Source organism: Helianthus annuus, chromosome 4 (genome assembly GCF_002127325.2).
Source record: "Helianthus annuus cultivar XRQ/B chromosome 4, HanXRQr2.0-SUNRISE, whole genome shotgun sequence".
Lineage (NCBI taxonomy): Eukaryota > Viridiplantae > Streptophyta > Magnoliopsida > Asterales > Asteraceae > Helianthus > Helianthus annuus.
This window is the reverse complement of record NC_035436.2, coordinates 62,301,468-62,321,299: the sequence shown is the minus strand read 5'-3', so window position 1 is coordinate 62,321,299 and position 19,832 is coordinate 62,301,468. Positions and strand designations below refer to the sequence as shown.

Below are 19,832 nucleotides of genomic sequence, written 5' to 3'. Positions count from 1 at the left end.
CAGCCTATTACGTGTAGAACCTGAATTAATCTTTTTGGGGAAAATACGTCAGTTTACACTGGTAAATACATTCAACCGACACTTTTGTAAAATGTTTAATAAAATTGATTTGAATGCACATAGCACAAACTCTTTATAACTTGGGATAATTTATAATTAAATCTTGTAAAAGAATTACATGTTTACTATGCGTTTAGTCGCCCGGGTCGTGCCGGGTTTAAGGTTAATAGACACGCCACAAAGCATAAAGCCGTGGCGGGAAAACCAACGGTTATACCTTTATAATTATAGACACCTTGTCGGGTGTACGACTACACCCGCGTGTCGAGGTTGTGGCCATTTCGCAAAATGATGCCAAGGATATCCGGGACATGGTCATTAAGCTCCCAAAGGCGTAAAGCCAACAAAACCAATTTTTAAACGGGTCACATTGAAAAACACCCGACTACTAATGAGTTGGGGTCAATTGCCCGACCAAGCGGTATTTTAAATACCGTAACCCAAGCCCGTATAACGGAAAATAAGTTAAAAGTATTTACCTAAGCAAGTATTAAACCTCAATCAAACAAATGCAAGTATCTTTTACTGGTCTCCTATTCTGGAACGAAGGTTTAAAATAACCTATTAGAATCCTGAAGGGTCTTTAATTTAGCCTTAGCTTAGACCGGTCAGTTTCAAGGAATAATTACGGTTTAATCGCGTGAAAGGCGAAAACCGGGAATGGAATGTGGTTTGGACCCAACAAGTTTGAAGACTTGTTTTATATGTGTAATATAACCACACTCTGGATTTTGAGGTCAAAACAATAAGGTTTGACCCGTTTCGGCTAGTTTATGTAAACTAGTTACATTAACCGAACCGTGCGCGCAAAAGGCGTAACGGGTTACCGTAAGAGTCCTACACAAGTTTCCTAAGTTAATATGCTCTAAAGAGGTTGTGGTATCAGTAGGATACCTTCCATAATGCCCGTAACGAGTTTAAATCCATTATATGCCCCGTAGGGGTATTTCGGTCATTTTAAAGATTATAAAAGAGGTTTCTGAGTTCTACAGGAAATCTGAGTTTTCCGAATAGTTTATAAAGTTCAAAATACCTTATTTATTATTTAAAATCAGTAGCAACTGGAATCGGGTCAAAAGACCATGTAGAACTCAAGTTATGTCCGAAAAGGGTATATTCGGTATTTACCGAACCGATGCCATAACCGCAGGTTATGAGCAGGTTAAAAATAATTAAAAATCTTTAAAAATCCCAAAATATTATCTTACATCAGTGTGTAAAAGGTTTGGTGTCGAAATTTGGGTTTAGATAGGCTTTATGCTAATTGCGCCGTTAAATTACTAAAGTTTCCGTAATTGCGCTAATTAGCATAACTCCTATTCTAGACCTCGGATTGATGTGAAATTTTAGGAACATGTTTAGAAATCAGTAACTAAGGTTACTGTCCTTTCACATATCTGAAATTCTCGTTTTAAAGAAAAAAGGGCGTTATGGTCAACTTTTAGGCGTTTAACGGAAATGTGTAAAAGACTCGGACAAACAACGAACCGGTCACAGAGGGTTATACCATCATGTAACCTGGTCCTAAGAGAGTTCTAAGGCATATCTAAATCATACCATAACGGGTCAGAACTGAAGTCAAAGCAAAAGTCAAAGTTTTGCGACTTTCGGTTCCGAACCGGGTCAAAACAGTAAATGGTCGGATCAAACAAGCTTAGACTAGTTAATATACTTATTATCATGTTATATGAGTGTTAAAACAGGTTATACACCATCTACATTACTGATTATGCATAAAATCGCAAATTAGTATTCTGTTGACTTTTTCTAAGAAAGGTTGACTCGACATTCGGACTAGTTAGAGTGGGAATCAGAGGGTGCCCTTTTAGGGGTTTAAAGCCCACATGATTACCAACATATAACTATCTTTGATTCGGCTAATCACTGGACCATTTGTGATTAACCGTTAAGTCAACCGTTAATTACGACGGTTTGACTTTTAAGCTATAACTAAGCAAAAACTCAACTAAGAAAGGTTAAGGGTGCTTACCAAAGTCCTATGCACGACTAGGGATGGCTTGGTTCTGCTTTGGAGCTCCAGAAATGATCAGAAGTGCAAGAGAAAGGTGTGAAGAACTTGTTGCACATGAAGGCCTTTATATAGTGTTCATAAGGCTCTAGATTGTTGACAACCAAGTCTACCCATGCTCATTGATCATCAACAAGTGTCTCTAAGGGCCCTAAAGCATGTAGGGGGCGCCCATGCTGCTACATTAATGGAACTAAGTCGGTTTAGAGTGAAGAGGCAAGCATGGTGCAAAAGAAAAACGATCAGACAGGCCCTCGCGTGATGCGAAGGACCCCCCCTTGGACCTCGCGTCACGCGACCCCCTTCTGCACCAGATCTACAATTTTTGATTTTTTTGCGATTTGATCCTTGGCTCTTCAAACACTGATTGGCCATCAGTTTCTTGCATATTGAGCCTTAAAAATTGATGTTTAGGGGCTTCAAGACTTATACCCATTTCGTTAAGTCCCCGGTTAACTTTATTGTTACCCGAAAAGTCCTAACTTTCAACGTTGACGTTTTAATCCCTCGCATACGAATTTGATCACAACTTGCTCATACGATAACGAAACTTTATGAAATTTTTGTCGAGTATTCTAGTGAGCATAATTAATTGTTACAAAGCTTCGGGTTTGTCAAAAGGTCACTCAGAGGTATAACTTAAACATGTTGACACATTTGACCCCTGTAGTTTGTAATTCCTCACTTTCTTCCACATTTCGTTCCGTACGATCCATGATTCATTCGTTTGAAGGTACGAGCATCATTTAGGGTTAATGTACGATATAATTATCCCTTGTTGACATTTTTAACCCTCGAATTTGCATACTTTCAATGTTTGTCAACTTTAGTCCTTTATTTAGTATTTAACGCCACGTGTAAACCTAAGACACGTGTCAATACATTATTGGACGCAAAAATTTCAAGGTGTTACAATCGATCACATAACATCACATGTTATAAAAACAAAACATATAATTCAACAAAGTATGTAGTGAGAACGTTGCCTTTGAGCTTCATTAATCACAACCACAATATTGTTCTACATGTTTTAATAGTACATCATATCAAAATAAGATCATGGGGCTACATCACCCCCAAAAATACAAGTCAAACTACAACTATCATATACAAAAAGTGTGAGATCTCAAAAGTCTTCATAAACTGGCTCAATCGCGACTTTCTCACCAAAATGATCGACCGACATCAAACCAAAAATACCTATGCTGATGCGGAGGAGGAGAAGGAAAACGAGAGAAAAGCAAGCGACGCATGTGCAACCAGTCCTCCTCTAAGGCACGACAGACGCGCAGCAAATATGCAATCCGCTGCTCAGATGTTAAGAAACGAACGTCTGAATCAGGGGAAAGCGGACGTGGAGTGTGCGGTGCTGCAAAGGGGGTCTGACAGCGACAAGGCGGACGTGGAGCTCTCTCCAACTCCTGAATACGACGGCTTAGCGCGTCATGCTGTAGCTGCAGTGACGCAAGTATATCCTCCGTAGTGTACCCCACGTGAAATAGATGGTACGGGTCAGACAATGGCATAATAGGGGGAGTAGTCCATAAAAATGGCTCGCTCAATGGCATGAAAGATGGTGCAGCAGGTGGTGCAACATGAGGAAACTGGGGCATGAATGGAAAAGATGATGACAGTACGGGTGGAACAGAAACAGGCGGCTGCCTCGATGACCCCTCTCCAGGACGAGGTGGCGGTATGTCCTGGAGGAACGTAATGGGAAGATCAGTATGATGGGCGTCTGTGGTGTGTGGGTGAAACAGTGGAATATCAGTGGGAGCAGAAGCAGGTGCTACGGGAGGAGTGACAGGTAGCACAAACGGTGGGTAATCGTCATCATCCTCGATCCACCCGTTGTGGGTGTCAGCATAACGAGGATCTATGTGAGCGGCGAAAGGTGCACGATCAACCAATACCGGCACGGGATCAGGTAAAGGTGCAGCAACAATAGGATCATCCACCAATGGTGGAGCAACAACGGGAAGGTCAGCAATGGGTATATCATCAACAAGACGTGCAATGGCTGGTGCACCCATATCAGGTGGTGCAACGGCTGGGGCATCATCAAGAACGGGGTCATGGTCAACAACGGGCTCTGGGGCCATGACAGGCTCAGGGTCAACAAGATCCATATCAAAATCAGCAGGAATGTCAAACAAAGGATCAATAGGAGCTACGGGCACCTCTAAGGGCTGGTCCATGTGAATAAACTCGATCTCCTGGTCAGGATCGAAGTCAGGGGGAAAGACTGGATCAAAATCATCATCGACCTCATGGTCAAACTCGAACTCGTGTGATGGACCGGGTGCAGCTGACATCTCCATGTCAGGGTCGGCGTCAGAAGGGTGATGCTGCATACTATGGTCGTGCAAAGACGCAGATGCCACAGACTCCAACGAGTCCGGGACAGGTGAACCAACAGGAAGCTCCTCTACAGGGGCCTCAGCAATGGGAAGAATGATGCCGGCATCAATCGGGGCCCCGCCCTCATAGTCGTCCTCAGGCGGACCCTCCTCGAACAGATCAATGTCGTCATCAGATACGACATCGAGTGGCACATCTACCACGGGGAAAGCAGCAAGCGGAACGGGAGCAGGGATCACCGCAAGAGGTAGATCCCCAGCAGGAATGCCATCAGCAGGCTGTATCTCAACTCCGATGTCTGGAAACGCGAAGGGCTGAAAATCGTCATCATCTGTACTCGTGGTGTCTGAGGTGTATACGTCTCCCTCTGATGGTATCTCGTCGTCTGACACGACTGCCATGGGGTCTACTGTGTCTGATACTCCTGTGTCTGAAGAAGAAACCATGGTGTCTGTAACACAATCACATTCATGCACATATATCAATCATGAAGTCAAATAAACATGTAAGTCACAATAAAGCAAACAAGTAATTCTCCTAGTCTCCTTAGACTACCCTCCCAGCCTCTCAGACTTGACTTCCTAGCCTCTCAGACTAACTCCATGGTATCTAAGACCAACCTCCCAGTCTCTAAGACTAACCCTCCCCAATCTCTAAGATTGAACCCTTCAGTCTCTAAGACTGAACCTCCCTCAGCCTCTAAGACTGAACCTCCCCAGCCTCTAAGGCTGAACCTCCCTCAGTCTCTAAGACTGAAATATAATTTTTGAAAAAAAGAGTGTATTTGTGCCTTTTTGTTTGTAAAAATGTTTTATATCCTGGATCTGGAGGTTTTAGTGTATGCAATGTAAAAAGGTTTTCATGAGAGCCCTAGTGATCATAGTCTAGACTCGAGAAAGAATCCTAGTTCGCTGTGATCGATGCTCTGATACCAAGCTGTCACACCCTGGCTTTTGCGGAAGCATGGGTTTATTTGGTGTGACTTCTTAATACCATAGCACAATCACAACAACGCTATATGAAAATAAAACACATGATAGTCATCCATTCATCAAGTTTTAAAAGTTACTACAACAACATTGTTTTAAAAGTTGACACATGAAACAACATACAACCATGACATAATTAAAAACATGTTCATATGACATAACAAAAGACTTGACTAAAAATACGGTTTAAGACTTGTAACCCGTCCAGGCAAGGGTCACACCTCCTAAAGCTGGATGACCTCATTATTCCCTACGCAGCTTAACACCATTACATACTTGGCTAGATCCATTAATTTCTTGAAATACATGTAGTTTGAAAAATCAACAAAAAGTTGAGCGAGATCACCAATGGGTTGCAAAGCCACTGGTATGTGTGAGAAGGTGCAGGGAAACTCAAACCTAGCAAATTTGTTACCGGGCTTCGGCGGTAAGACACAGTCACCTCTATGGGTCGCCCCGGCCTCACGGGTGTGGGCTCGCTACACCCAAATAGATCTATCACTCTTGTGTCCCTCCGTCCTAACAACGAGGATTAATGGCCTCAAGTGTTGTACCCACCCCTCACATGATCTAGTAGTATAAACCCTCCCTACGCGAACCATACCATGTAAATAAATGTTTGTAATAATTGTCGCATGTATTTCACCCCCGAAGTATAAAACTGAAAACAGTAAAGAGAAAAGGGGGACATGAACTCACAGAAGCGCGTCTCATGAAATAGTCGTCAATCCCAACTCGGTCTGCTACGCGACGACCTACACGTACTAATGCCTATTAGACGGATGGGCCGTGCCTTGGCTTAGGGTTTAACGTTTTTGGAAAAAAAATAGTTAGGCAACTATTTCGTATTCACACTTCTTAATTATCTTGTATGTGTATTTCCTTCCCAGGGGGTCTTTTTACATGCACACTTTGTAATATCCGAAAAATATATTTTAAATCCCACTTAGAAAATATATTTTATTCACTTGTCTAAAACATCTTAATTCCAAAATATATATATTTTTCCCAAAAATATTATATTTTACTTTATAGATTTTCCAAAATAATATTTTACCAAAAGTATACATATAAGAGTATTTTCCGAAATATTACATAAGTCACGTTTTAACGTTTCATATTGCAATAAAATTTGCGTAACTTAAATATTTATTTTGTGAGAATTTTGGTTTTAATTTTGGAATTGTAATTTTCATGGTATATAATAGTTATATTATTTTTACCCTAAAAATAATATATCTAGTGCACATAATAAACAAACAATCACACAAGCGTTTTAGTATAAAATATATATTTATCAAATTTTACTTACGAAAATCAACCTCCGGCACTTAGTATTTTTGTAATAAAAACATGGCGAAGATTATTTTGAAAACCAAGTTAAAAATATATTTGTAACACTTGTTAGAAAAATATTTTCTAAGTGTTGAAATTTTTGAAAAATTTCGCCAGAGTTTCCTTTGTAACTGGAGTCGTCCATGCTTACTAGCATATCATTTTCATTTGTAAAATCATTTAAACAATTATCAATCATCATCATACAATTTCTAATTACCAAACTTAACAAAAATAAGCATAAACCATAAACTTATGAACTTGAAAATTTATAAAAACATGTAGTAACTTACTAGTATACTTTGTAGGTCTTGTTATCTTTAAAAATGTGATTGGTTCTTTAAAAACTTTATTTTTAAAGAGTTTGTATTTTCACAACTTCTAGTCATAATTTCTAAAAATATTTCTTTGTGAAATTTTCTCATTACACAAGTGTTTCTACACTTGTTTATCCACTAAAAATGTATTTAGTTTATGTAAGATCCAAGTTTTAACAAGACTTATACTTTTCACTTGGTTCTTTCGAAAAACCACTCATGGAACTTTAGATATACAATATTAGAACTTACTTTGATCTTTATTTATCAAGAAAACATGTATTTATTCAAGTTCATAGTTTATGTGTGGATGGTTTCATCATCCTACACATCTTTAACTTTCACATCTTGCTAGTTCATGTCTTTAAACATGATCTAGCAAGTCCATGTGATGAACCATACCATTTTTACTAACAAACAACAAACAATAATCATAACAACACAAGAACAACATGATTTCATCATTACTTTAACACTACTTCATCACTAGATTAGTTTATGTCAAGACTTTGATTATGTTCTTTGGAGTTCTTATATTTTCACCATTCTTGTTACTATTAACCAACAAAAATATGGAGAAGATGAAGATCTAAGGCACTTACTACTAGCACAAGGCTAGGGGAGTTCAAGAGCGTAAAAGTGATGGGTAAAAGAAAACGAGAGCAGTCCTTGAGCTTCCGAACACACCAAGCTTACTATTACGATCTCTAACACCTTTGGGTATGTATGGATTGCTTGAAAGGAACTGGAAGATGGTGGTATGGTGGTGGTATGGTGGTGGCCGAACACAAGGAGAAGGAAGAGGGAGAGAGTTGTTTGCTAAGTGTGTTTGATGAGAGAAGATGGTGAACTTATGTGCCTTTATATTAACCATCCTCACCATTTGTCCATTGTACATAATGTTTCTTAACCCACAACATGATCTATTATTTTAATCAAGAAATCAAAGGGGTGGGTCACCCCTTTGTGACCGTCGCCCAATGGGGGGTATGGGGTTGGTTTTCAATGGTAAGGTTACAATCTAGTTAAGTTTTAATGGTTAAGTTAGTGTGTTAAGGTGTGTTATTATTTATAAAGTGTGTTACGGTGTTCGGGGACCCTAACTAGCTCAGAAAAGTAAAAACAATGTATTTGACAATATTTTTGTGTTCCGGGTAAAGTCTGGTTGTTCGGTCGGGTGTTGTCCGTTAAAGTGCTAAATTAATCTTTAAAGTGTCTTTTATATTGCTTTTAGTGACACATTTAATTCCCAACACTTTGGAAAGTATCTAGGGCCATTTTGCCAAGTTTTTGCACTTCACTAGCATAGTTAAATGTTGAATTTTTGTTATTTAGTGCAGAATTCTGCATTTAAAGTATGTTTTAGGCACTTTCCGGCACTATAACTATCACCTAGTGACGCAGTTTTATGGTCCTCACTTCCCTACACTCCCTACTAGTGTAGTATTCTATCTCTGGCTCACACTGGCCTCAAAAACATTGTCTGTCTAGGTGCTGGCATTGTCAGCATGTTTTCTGGGTTATCCGCTCACTGTGCTAACTGTGCCTTGTGCATCAAGTTTGTCACTAATGTTTGTGTGTAATGAATGTAGTGACAGTATAAAATGGGATGCATACGTATGTATGTAATAGAAAATAGAAGGCAGTGTATTCACAGTTATAATCAAGCACAGTCATTAAGCACAAATTAAATGTTAATTAATTATACGGATACCTGTAAATGTGAGGGTTGTCACACTCCCCACGTTGTTTAAAATCTCGTCCTTCAGATTTACTGGAACAAGTAAGGATATTTACTTTTCATTTCCGATTCCAGCTCCCGTGTATATTCAGGTCCTCTTTTTGAATCCCACTTTACCTTGACCAGCACCAATCTCTTGTGTTTGAGGTGCTTGACCTTTCTGTCTTCTATTTGGAGAGGTTTCTCAATAAACTTTAACTTTTCATTTACCTCTATATCTTGAAGAGGTACTACCAGTGATTCATCAGATAAACATTTCTTAAGGTTAGATACCTGAAACACATCATGTACACCGGCTAACTCTTCTGGTAATAGTAGTTGATGGGCAATTGGTCCTATTCGTTGGATAACTATAAATGGTCCTATATACCTTGGACTCAGATTTCCTTTCTTACCGAATCGAACTACTCCTTTCCACGGCGAAACCTTCAATAATACTTTGTCTCCAACTTGAAATTCTAACGGCTTACGTCGATTGTCGGCATAACTCTTTTGGTGGTCTCGAGCCATTTTTAGTCTTTCTTTGATTTGAGTTATCTTGTCGGTGGTTTCCTGTATAATCTCGGGACCTGATAGTTGACTTTCTCCTACTTCTGCCCAGCATACTGGAGTTTGACACTTTCGTCCATAAAGTGCTTCGAACGGGGCAGCATTGATGCTTGTGTGATAACTGTTGTTATAGGAGAATTCTATTAATGGTAAGTGGTCATCCCAATTTCCACCGAAATCTATTACGCATGCCCTGAGCATGTCCTCTAGGGTTTGGATCGTCCTTTCACTTTGTCCATCAGTTTTGGGATGGTATGCGGTACTTATATTTAATCGTGTCCCCGTTGCTTCTTCGAAACTTGTCCAGAAATGCGAAGTGAAACGACTATCTCTATCTGACACAATGGAGAGGGGAACTCCATGTAGTGACACTATCTCGTCTACGTATAACTTAGCTAATCTATCCATGCTAAAGGTTTCCTTCATGGAAATGAGCTGATTTGGTTAATCGATCTACAATCACCCAGATTGCATCGTTTCCTTTCCTGGTTTTGGGTAGCTTAGTAACAAAATCCATTGTTATTAATTCCCATTTCCATACAAGCATTTCTAACTGTTGAAGTAAACCTGAAGGTTTCTGGTGTTCTGCCTTAACTTGCGAACAAGTTAGACAATTAGAAACGTATCTAGCTATGTCCTTTTTCATTCCTATCCACCAGAAGTTATTCCTTAAATCTTGATTCATTTTGTTATTACCGGGATGCATCGTATACCTAGATTTATGGGCTTCCTCTAATATCTTATCTCGTAAGTTTCCTTGTCTAGGTACCCAAATCCTTTTCTTGTGGAATCTCCAAATTCCATCAATTCCTTGCTCTAATTCCTTTATTCGTCCTTTCATTCCTTCAGCATCATCTTGGATTGTTGTTTCTTGAACATTTTTCAATTGTTCCATTAAATCTACTTGTAGATTTAGTCTAAGAGCACGAACTTGTCTTTGTTTCTCATGGTACTTACGACTTAAGGCATCTGCTACTACATTTGCCTTTCCTTCGTGATATAGGATATCACAGTCGTAGTTACTTAAAATCTCCATCCATCTTCTTTGCCTCATCTTTAATTTTTTTTACCTAAATATGTATCTTAAACTCTTATGATCTGTATAGACAGTAAACTTACTTCCATACAGATAATGTCTCCAAATCTTAAGGGCAAAAATTATTGCTCCTAATTCTAGGTCATGAATTGTATAACTTTTCTCGTGCTTTTTCAATTGTCTTGATGCATACGCAATTACCTTTTTGCGTTGCATTAGCACACAACCTAATCCTAGTTTAGAAGCATCACAGTAGACCTCAAAATCTTTGGTTCCTTCGGGTAAGGCAAGAATTGGGGCATTTGTTAACCTTTGCTTTAGAATTCTAAAGGCTTCTTCTTGCTTGGGTCCCCATTCAAACTTAACAGTTTTACAGGTTAGCTTAGTTAATGGAACAACTATCTTAGAGAAGTCTCTGATGAAACGCCTATAGTATCCAGCTAATCCTACAAACTTCGGACTTCGGTAGCTGATTGCGGGACCTTCCAACTTGTGATTGCTTCTATCTTGGAGGGATCTACGTGAATGCCTCCGTGATTCACCATGTGTCCTAAAAATTGCACCTCTTGTAGCCAAAATTCACACTTCGAAAATTTGGCATAAATAAGTATATCATCAATGAAGACAATTACAAATTTATCCAAATACGGTTTACAGATCCTATTCATCATATCCATAAATGCTGCAGGAGCATTTGTCAACCCAAATGGCATGATTGTAAACTCGTAGTGACCAAACCTAGTTCTGAAAGCCGTTTTAGGTATGTCTTCTTCCTGTACCTTCAGCTGATGGTATCCGGAGCGCAAATCTATTTTAGAGAAGTATCTAGCTCCTTGAAGTTGATCGAAAAGATCAGCAATCCTAGGCAATGGGTATCGATTCTTAATGGTAACCTTATTCAATTCCCTATAATCGATACACATCCGCATCGACCCATCCTTCTTTTTCACGAACAACACCGGTGCTCCCCAAGGGGATGAACTGGGTTGTATGAATCCTTTACTTAACAATTCACCTAACTGCTTTTTCAGTTCTAACATTTCTGTTGGTGCTAATCGATAAGGTGCCTTAGCTATAAGGGCAGTTCCAGGAATGAAGGGGTAAGGTCCCAAAAACCTCATAGAAAGATATGAGACCATACCACCAACTGGCCTTTCAACCTTTTAACCTTGCGCGGTCGCGCACTGGTCTTACAAAAGGAAGGAAGAGATCAACAAGCGATTGTCGCGCGCCTAAAGGAAAGCATAAAATCCTTGCGCCGCCTTCCATTGGCAAAGGGTTAAAAACCCTAAGAACAATACTTCCGCCCAAATATCCAAACTTGGATACCATTTTACCCAGACTTGGGATTTATGCAGCTGTATGCACACCGAAAGGTGTCACACCAGATTACAGCAGTAATCTTCTAAAAGGAATATGATCGTGCACCACCCAGACGGTTATAACCGTCTGGACACGTGTCATTACCACCAACGTCCTGAAATCACAACGATAGCATGTAATTGGAGGATGATCTCCACTTAAACCACTTTCCACGTGGCAATTCCCCAACCATAGATCAAGTCACGATCCGTGTGCATTCACATCAGGATCAAAGCAACTTAACAAAGATTAAAAGGACTTAACGGAAGGAAAAATAACCGCTACGGCGTTAGCATCTTCCGTCATCTTTTCAATAACAGATTTTCCCTCCCAAATTCCCGGTTATAAATAGGAGAACTCTTCAGGTATAAACCCAGATCTCATTTCACTACTCAAATACTTATCTTCTCCGTTACCAATACTTATTCTCACACCGGAGTCGGGTCAAGGAGAGAACCCTCTTCTCCCCTTGACGAGGCTAACAGTGCTCTGTTTTGCAGAAATCACCGGAGAAGGAGTTCGGCTGCAACTGAATCAATCGAGAGAGAACTAACCTTTTATGCGGATTCAAACCCCCTAGATATCTCGGTTCCGACCATTTATCTAGTGTTTCTTCATTGGCGCCCACCGTTTTCTCAGTTTTTCTAGTTTCTATCTCGTTTCGATTCAGTTCATCTCATTTTTCTGTTTTTGCACATGGCAGAAAATTCATCTTCTCACCGACAGCCTGGTCTTCGACCAAACGTCGGAAATAATTCCCAAATAAAAGGATTCCCATGACATGGGGTTAGCAGATCTCGAACTGCTTTAAACACAATCACCAGATCTGATTCCCCAAATATCAGATCTGGAGAAAGAATCAACATTACAGAATTGGACTCAGTAATCCCACCTCGGGGGAGCGTCCAATCCAGCCAGTACAAAAATAGCAATCATCAGAAACAAATACACATGGTTCAAGGAGGACCGTCACGAAAATCAAATAAGCGAAGCTATGATCAACACTGGAGAGAACAGCAAGTTGTGTTCCCTGTTGTTCCTAGGGGCCCTCAGGAAGAACGGCCAGTAATTATCACTGGTATTTTCGGTCACTACCGAACGGACTATATGTTCATAGATCCAGGTAGCTCGATGGACATCATATACGAGCAGTGCTTTAAACAGCTCGATCCGGAAGATAAAGCACGTTTAGAACCGGTCGATTTTCCCCTCACCGGATTCTGTAATGAAGCTGTTTTCCCGTTAGGGCAAATCGCCTTCCCGGTGACCTTATCAGATGAAAAACACTCACGAACAGTTACAGTAAATTTCATGGTCATGCTAGCAACATCACGCCATGATGTTTTGCTCGGGAGAAGATCACAGAGAGAATTCAGCATGATCACTTCCATTCCACATGCCGCTTGTGGATTTCCGACAGAAACCGGAGTCGCAATTCTCTATTCAAGCAAAGAAGTCATGTCTGTAGACGATGAACCACCAGCAAAGGCAGTCAAAGCTTCGACACCAAACGAACCAGAGAAATGGGTTCTGAACGGCGAATACCCAGAGCAAACGATTCTGCTAGGACAAGCCATGTCGCCAACAATACGCATACAGCTGAAAAAGTTGTTGTCTAACAACAAAGATATATTTGCCTGGTGCCCAGCCGACATGACTGGAGTTCCACGCGATATCGCGCAACATTGTTTAAACATCAAACCATCAGTAGAACCTGTTGTTCAGGGGAGGCGCAGCTTCAGCGAAGAAAAAGCAAAAGCGATGGACGAGCAAGTAACAGAGTTACTCAATGCGGGAATTTTGCGCAAAGTAAAATACCATACATGGGTTGCCAATCCAGTCATGGTACCGAAACAGAACGGCGGGTGGAGAATGTGTGTCGACTTCAAAGACCTCAACAAAGCATGCCCCAGAGACTGCTACGCGCTCCCAGAGATAGATAAGAAAGTCGATTCTTTAGCATCATTCAGATGGAAATGCTTTCTTGACTGTTATAAGGGTTATCACTAGGTCCAGATGAAAGAAGAAGACGAGGAAAAAACCGCATTCCGCACAGACAAAGGCATATATTGCTACACAAAAATGCCGTTTGGGTTGCGCAACGCAGGCGCAACGTATCAACGCCTAATGGACACAATCTTTAGCGAGGATATTGGCAAAACTGTTGAAGTATACATGGATGACCTCGTCATCATGAGCCATGAGGAGGAGACAATGCTCAACAATATCCAGCGCACATTCGATTCTTTACGGAGTGTAAACTTAAAGTTGAACCCGACAAAATGCTCCTTCGGCATGGAAGAAGGAAAGTTTTTGGGTTTCATAGTTACAAAAGACGGTTTTAAGGTTAATCCAAAGAAGGTGCAGACCATTCAGCTAATGCCATCACCGGCAACAGTCAAGGAAATGCAAAGGCTCGCCGGGCGATTAGCAGCTCTGAACAGATTTTTGGCCAATCATGCGGCAAAATCCTATCCATTTATCAGTACGCTATGGAACTGCGGAAATAAAACTCCTTTTCAATGGACACCTGAAGCGGAAGCAGCATTCAAGCAAATGAAAGAATGTTTAATCCAGTTACCAACGCTGACTGCGCCAAAAGAAAAAGAACCATTAATCTTATATCTGTCAGCCGCGGAGGTAGCAGTAGGCGCAGTATTAATGGTAGAGCGGGAAAATATCCAGACTCCAATCTACTACATTAGCAAAATGCTCACTGGCCCTGAAACTCGTTACTCAATGATAGAAAAACTGGTTCTAGCGCTAGTACACGCATCCAGACGTTTGCGCAGGTATTTTTCATGCCATGTCATCACAGTACTGACAAATTATCATTTAGGCCAAATCTTGTCAAAACCCGACATAGCGGGGAGGTTAGCTAAATGGGCCATCGAGCTAGGAGGCTACAACATTTTTTACAGACCAAGACCAGCAATCAAAGGGCAAGTCCTAGCAGACTTCGCCACTGAAATTCCCGTTGATAAAATACAAGAATGTGAGGCAATCCAGAACCCGACGCTTGTTTTTGACGACAGAGTCTGGACCTTACACACCGATGGTGCTTCCAATGACGACGGAGCAGGAGCGGGTCTCCGATTAGTCAGCCCAGATAATCACGAGCTCACATATGCCATACGCTTAGATTTCCAAAGTACCAACAATGAAGCAGAATACGAAGCATTTTTAGCAGGTCTTCGTCTAGCGCTTAAAATGGGAGCAAAAAACCTTGAAGCTAACGTCGACTCAAAACTAGTAGCTGAACAAGTTAACGGTCGTTATGACGCAAAGGGCGAGGCTATGGCGTTGTACCTTGAGCAAGCGCGAATGTTAATCAATCAATTTCAGACATTCAAAGTCAATCACATAAACAGAAGCGAGAACAAACATGCTGATGCGCTAAGCAAGTTAGCTGCTACTAGCTTTAAACACTTAGCAAAGGAAGTGCGCATAGAGGTACTATCCAATCCGTCCATTCACCTGAAACAAGTAAGCGTCATAGAAATGGGAAATCCGTCCTGGATGTCTCCAATTATTTTGTACCTTCAACACGGAAAACTCCCGGAAGGAAAGGCAGAAGCTCGAAAAATACAACACAAAGCAATAAACTACGAGATGGCGGATAGCATCCTTTATCGGAAATCATTCATGGGTCCATTACTACGTTGTGTTGATAAAACAGACGCTCAGTATCTGGTCAGAGAAATCCACGAGGGATTATGCGGGATACACGCGGGACCGCGCATGGTCGTCGCAAAAATAATGAGCGCCGGATACTACTGGCCAGGAATGCACATGGACGCAGTTGATCTATTACGAAGATGCGAGGCATGTCAACGCCATGCACCAAAGACACTTCGACCTAAAAATCCGCTAATTCCCGTTACTTCCCCCTGGCCATTCCAACAGTGGGGCATCGATCTTGTTGGCCCATTTCCCGATGCGCCAGGTGCAGTAAAATTCATCATCGTCACGGTGGATTACTTCACAAAATGGGTGGAAGCTAAAGCTTTGGCCTCAACAACAGCAATGGTAATCCGCAAATTTATATGGGAACATATCATTTGCAGATTCGGGTTACCATTGCGCATTATTTCTGACAATGGTACAAACTTCGCCGCGGAAGACCTTCAAAAATGGTTCAAAGAAATGAACATTGAGCACAGCTTCGCCTCCGTCGCGCATCCTCAAGCGAATGGCCAGGTAGAAAGCATAAACAAACAAATCGTTGACGGTACAAAAGCGCGACTTGGGACAGCGCGCAGAGGGTGGGTTGACGAACTTCCCAGCATCCTCTAGGCGCATCGCACAATGCCAAAGACTAGCACCGGAGAAACTCCGTTCAGTCTAGTCTATGGGTCAGAGGCCGTCATCCCGGCTGAAATAGGCCTACCTTCACCGCGCATGTTGGCGATGGAGAAATGGAACAACGAACAAGAACGAAGGCTGGATTTGGATCTTCTGGAAGAAAGGCGCGAAAACGCGGCCATAGCAGAAGCAAGGTACAAATCCAAGCTAGAGAAATATTACAACGTGCGTGTGCGTATTTACACCTATGTCCCCGGAGATTTTGTCTTGCGCGACAACGAGGCTTCAAACGCAGAAAAACCCGGCAAATTAGCACCGAGGTGGGAAGGACCATACGTCATTAACGAAGTCTTAGGCAAGGGGGCATATACCCTAAAAAGGGTCGATGGGACTCTAGTCCCCCGCACCTGGAACGCGCAACAATTGCGCAGGTGTTACATGTGAACCAAGCCTACAAAGCAAAAAGAACATACAGGCAATGTATTTCCTTATCTTATCTTGTATCACGAGCCTCGCGCTCTTATCAATACAAATATCACCTTTACTTGCATCACTGTTTATTACAAATTGCATGAAATTTCTTTGGTTCGCGCGAAAACGTTATGGTCAAATATTGTACACCTCATGAACAGTCTAACAACAGACAAGCTGTTGACAATCGTTCACACATGAGCACAATACCATTCCTCATTCGCCCTACCTATTCAAAAGTAATTACACACATGCAACATATTGTAATCCACATATATGCGAATCATAGCAATGATCTTCAAAAAAAAAAAGTATATCATAATATACATTATCAAAAAAGTGTAACATGAACACTTAACAAGATCATAACAATGATCTTCAAAAAATCCTGTCCAGTACCCAAGGCGTACAACAAAAAGCATTAACAAAGGACAGAGGCAGGCCCTAGGCTTGAATATCTAATCAGCACCATAATCATCATCAACAGTGGACACCTGCTTACTCCGACGAATCCTCCGACGACGGTACACCAACCGACATCCCCCTCTCTGAAGCATCGGAAACCGGGTCATCAACCCATCAACATCCAATACAATATCAGCACCAGCAGCGACGTTAGTGTGATGAGGGACCTTGCAGTCAGAATCAGCAATTGCAGGGGAAGCAGACTCGATCAGTTTCTTCATTGGTGCAATGATGAGAGGTGGTGAACGAGAAAGAAGAACGAGACCTTCGGCAGCATCGTACACTCTAAGAGTATCTAACAGGAGACGAGTGTGGTAAGAACGCTTCATCTTCTTTGACAAAAATCAACTAAAGAAGATCAAGTGTCCCAAAAATACATATATATAAAGAGAACTCAAGCTTCGAGAAGGGAGAAATCCATCATTAACTGTCAGAATTGTGTCACATCCAAACGGCGCTACAGGAACCTGGGTCACTTCGTCATTAATGAAAGCCTGACAAAGCACCATTACAAATCTCAAGACCAATGAGAAAAATACCCACTCTTACTGATAGGTGACGTCACTACATGACAGAGCATGATTACAAGTCACACTTTTAAAAAAAAAAAATCAAAATCATTACAAAAACTCAATCTTCCCACATAAGATTTCTCATTTTTTCGCGCCCAAAAACACATTTCTCTCTCCTAAGTCCAGTGCTCCACTTATTCGCATAAGTACAACACTAGACTGGGGGGACTTGAAGGGGTAAGGTCCTAAAAACCTCATAGAAAGATATGAGACCATACCACCAACTGGCCTTTTAACCTTTTAACCTTGCGCGGCCGCGCACTGGTCTTACAAAAGGAAGGAAGAGATCAACAAGCGATAGTCGCACGCCTAAAGGAAAGCATAAAATCCTTGCGCCGCCTTCCATTGGCAAAGGGTTAAAAACCCTAAGAACAATACTTCCGCCCAAATATCCAAACTTGGATACCATTTTACTCAGACTTGGGATTTATGCAGCTGTATGCACACCGAAAGGTGTCACACCAGATTACAGCAGTAATCTTCTAGAAGGAATATGATCGTGCACCACCCAGACGGTTATAACCGTCTGGACACGTGTCATTACCACCAACGTCCTGAAATCACAATGATAGCATGTAATTAGAGGATGATCTCCACTTAAACCACTTTCCACGTGGCAATTCCCCAACCATAGATCAAGTCACGATCCGTGTGCATTCACATCAGGATCAAAGCAACTTAACAAAGATTAAAAGGACTTAACGGAAGGAAAAATAACCGCTACGGCGTTAGCATCTTCCGTCATCTTTTCAATAACAGATTTTCCCTCCCAAATTCCCGGTTATAAATAGGAGAACTCTTCAGGTATAAACCCAGATCTCATTTCACTACTCAAATACTTATCTTCTCCGTTACCAATACTTATTCTCACACCGGAGTCGGGTCAAGGAGAGAACCCTCTTCTCCCCTTGACGAGGCTAACGGTGCTCTGTTTTGCAGAAATCACCGGAGAAGGAGTTCGGCTGCAACTGAATCAATCGAGAGAGAACTAACCTTTTATGCGGATTCAAACCCCCTAGATATCTCGGTTCCGACCATTTATCTAGTGTTTCTTCAAGGAATTAGATGAATTCTAAACTCTACTTCCCTATCTGGCAGCAGTCTAGGTAGCTCTTCTGGGAATACATCAGGGTATTCTGATACTACTGGAATTTCCTTAAGTTCTTTTCTTTTAGTGTTAATGATTACTGAAATCATGAACACTATTCCTTGCTTTCGTTCATAACTAGCAACTTTCATTACTGAAATGAACTTCATTGGTTTACATGGCTTATCTCCTGTAACCAAAATTACTTCTTCTACTGGCATATGAATTTCTATGGAATTTTAATCACATAGGATTCGAGCATGGTTGGCTACTAACCAATCCATTCCTAACACGACATCGAATCCTACTAAATTCATAGGTAGAAGGTTTGCCGAAAACTTATGGTCTGAGAGTTCTATTTTTTCCTTCTTGGAGTACCTTATCTATATTAACAGAGTTTCCTTCTGCCGTCTCTACCGTATAAATTTGCCTAAGTTTGGTTAAAGGTTGCTTAAGAACTTGGCAGAATGAAGTATTTATAAAACTTTGGTTTGCACCAGAGTCAAATAATACTTTTGCATAGACGTCATGAACAAGGAACGTACCAGCTATTACGTCTGGAATCAGATATGCTTCTTGCATCATTAGCTGAAAGGCTCTTGCATTCTTCTTATTAGTTCCTTCGGTAGTTTTCGCCTTATTGTCAGCTGGCTTGACCAATTTTGGGCAATTTGGCTTAAAGTGCCCAGCTTCTCCGCAGTTGTAGCAGATCGTTGATTTCTTCCTGCATTCCTCCTCTCGGTGCCCCGGTGCCTTGCAGAAATTGCAATTTTCCTTACATTTTCCAAAATGTTTCTTTTTACAGTTTCGCAAAATGGCTGTGCGGAAGACTGTCTAGTTCCCTTTTTCTTGAAATTATTATTATTACCCCCACGGAAACCTTGGGTAATCTTTTGAGCCAATTCCTTTTTCTTGTTTTCTTCTCTCATGCGCACCAATCCGTCGGTCAAGGTGTTGGCCAATTCGCCCGCATCGTCAATCGTCCAGGGTGTCGCAGCCTTGACTATGTCGCGAATCTCGCTAATTAGTCCCCAAATGTAGCGAGAGATAAGCACCGGTTCTGGCGAGGCCAGATTCGGTATAATTCTAGCATACTCGAAAAATTTCGAAGTATACTCCCGACAATGAACATCCACCATCCGGTGGTTCAGGA

At 41.3% G+C, this 19,832-nt stretch overlaps 1 protein-coding gene across 1 annotated transcript; it reads left to right on the top strand.

The window, feature by feature from the left end:
- Positions 1-13,795: 13,795 nt before the first annotated feature.
- On the top strand, positions 13,796-15,876 carry LOC110933500. The gene is made up of 2 exons (XM_022176719.1): positions 13,796-15,730; positions 15,847-15,876. Exons 1-2 carry the CDS (start codon positions 13,796-13,798, stop codon positions 15,874-15,876), a joined length of 1,965 nt encoding a protein of 654 aa, XP_022032411.1.
- The last annotated feature ends 3,956 nt before the right edge of the window (positions 15,877-19,832 follow it).

What these genes read in the sequence shown, in the direction of transcription:
- LOC110933500 (XM_022176719.1), top strand. Translation starts at nt 13,796, where the DNA reads ATGAAAGAAGAAGACGAGGAAAAAACCGCATTCCGCACAGACAAAGGC. An exon ending in TTCCCGATGCGCCAGGTGCA is followed by an intron (nt 15,731 to 15,846) that starts GTAAAATTCATC and finishes TATCATTTGCAG; the next exon opens with ATTCGGGTTACCATTGCGCA.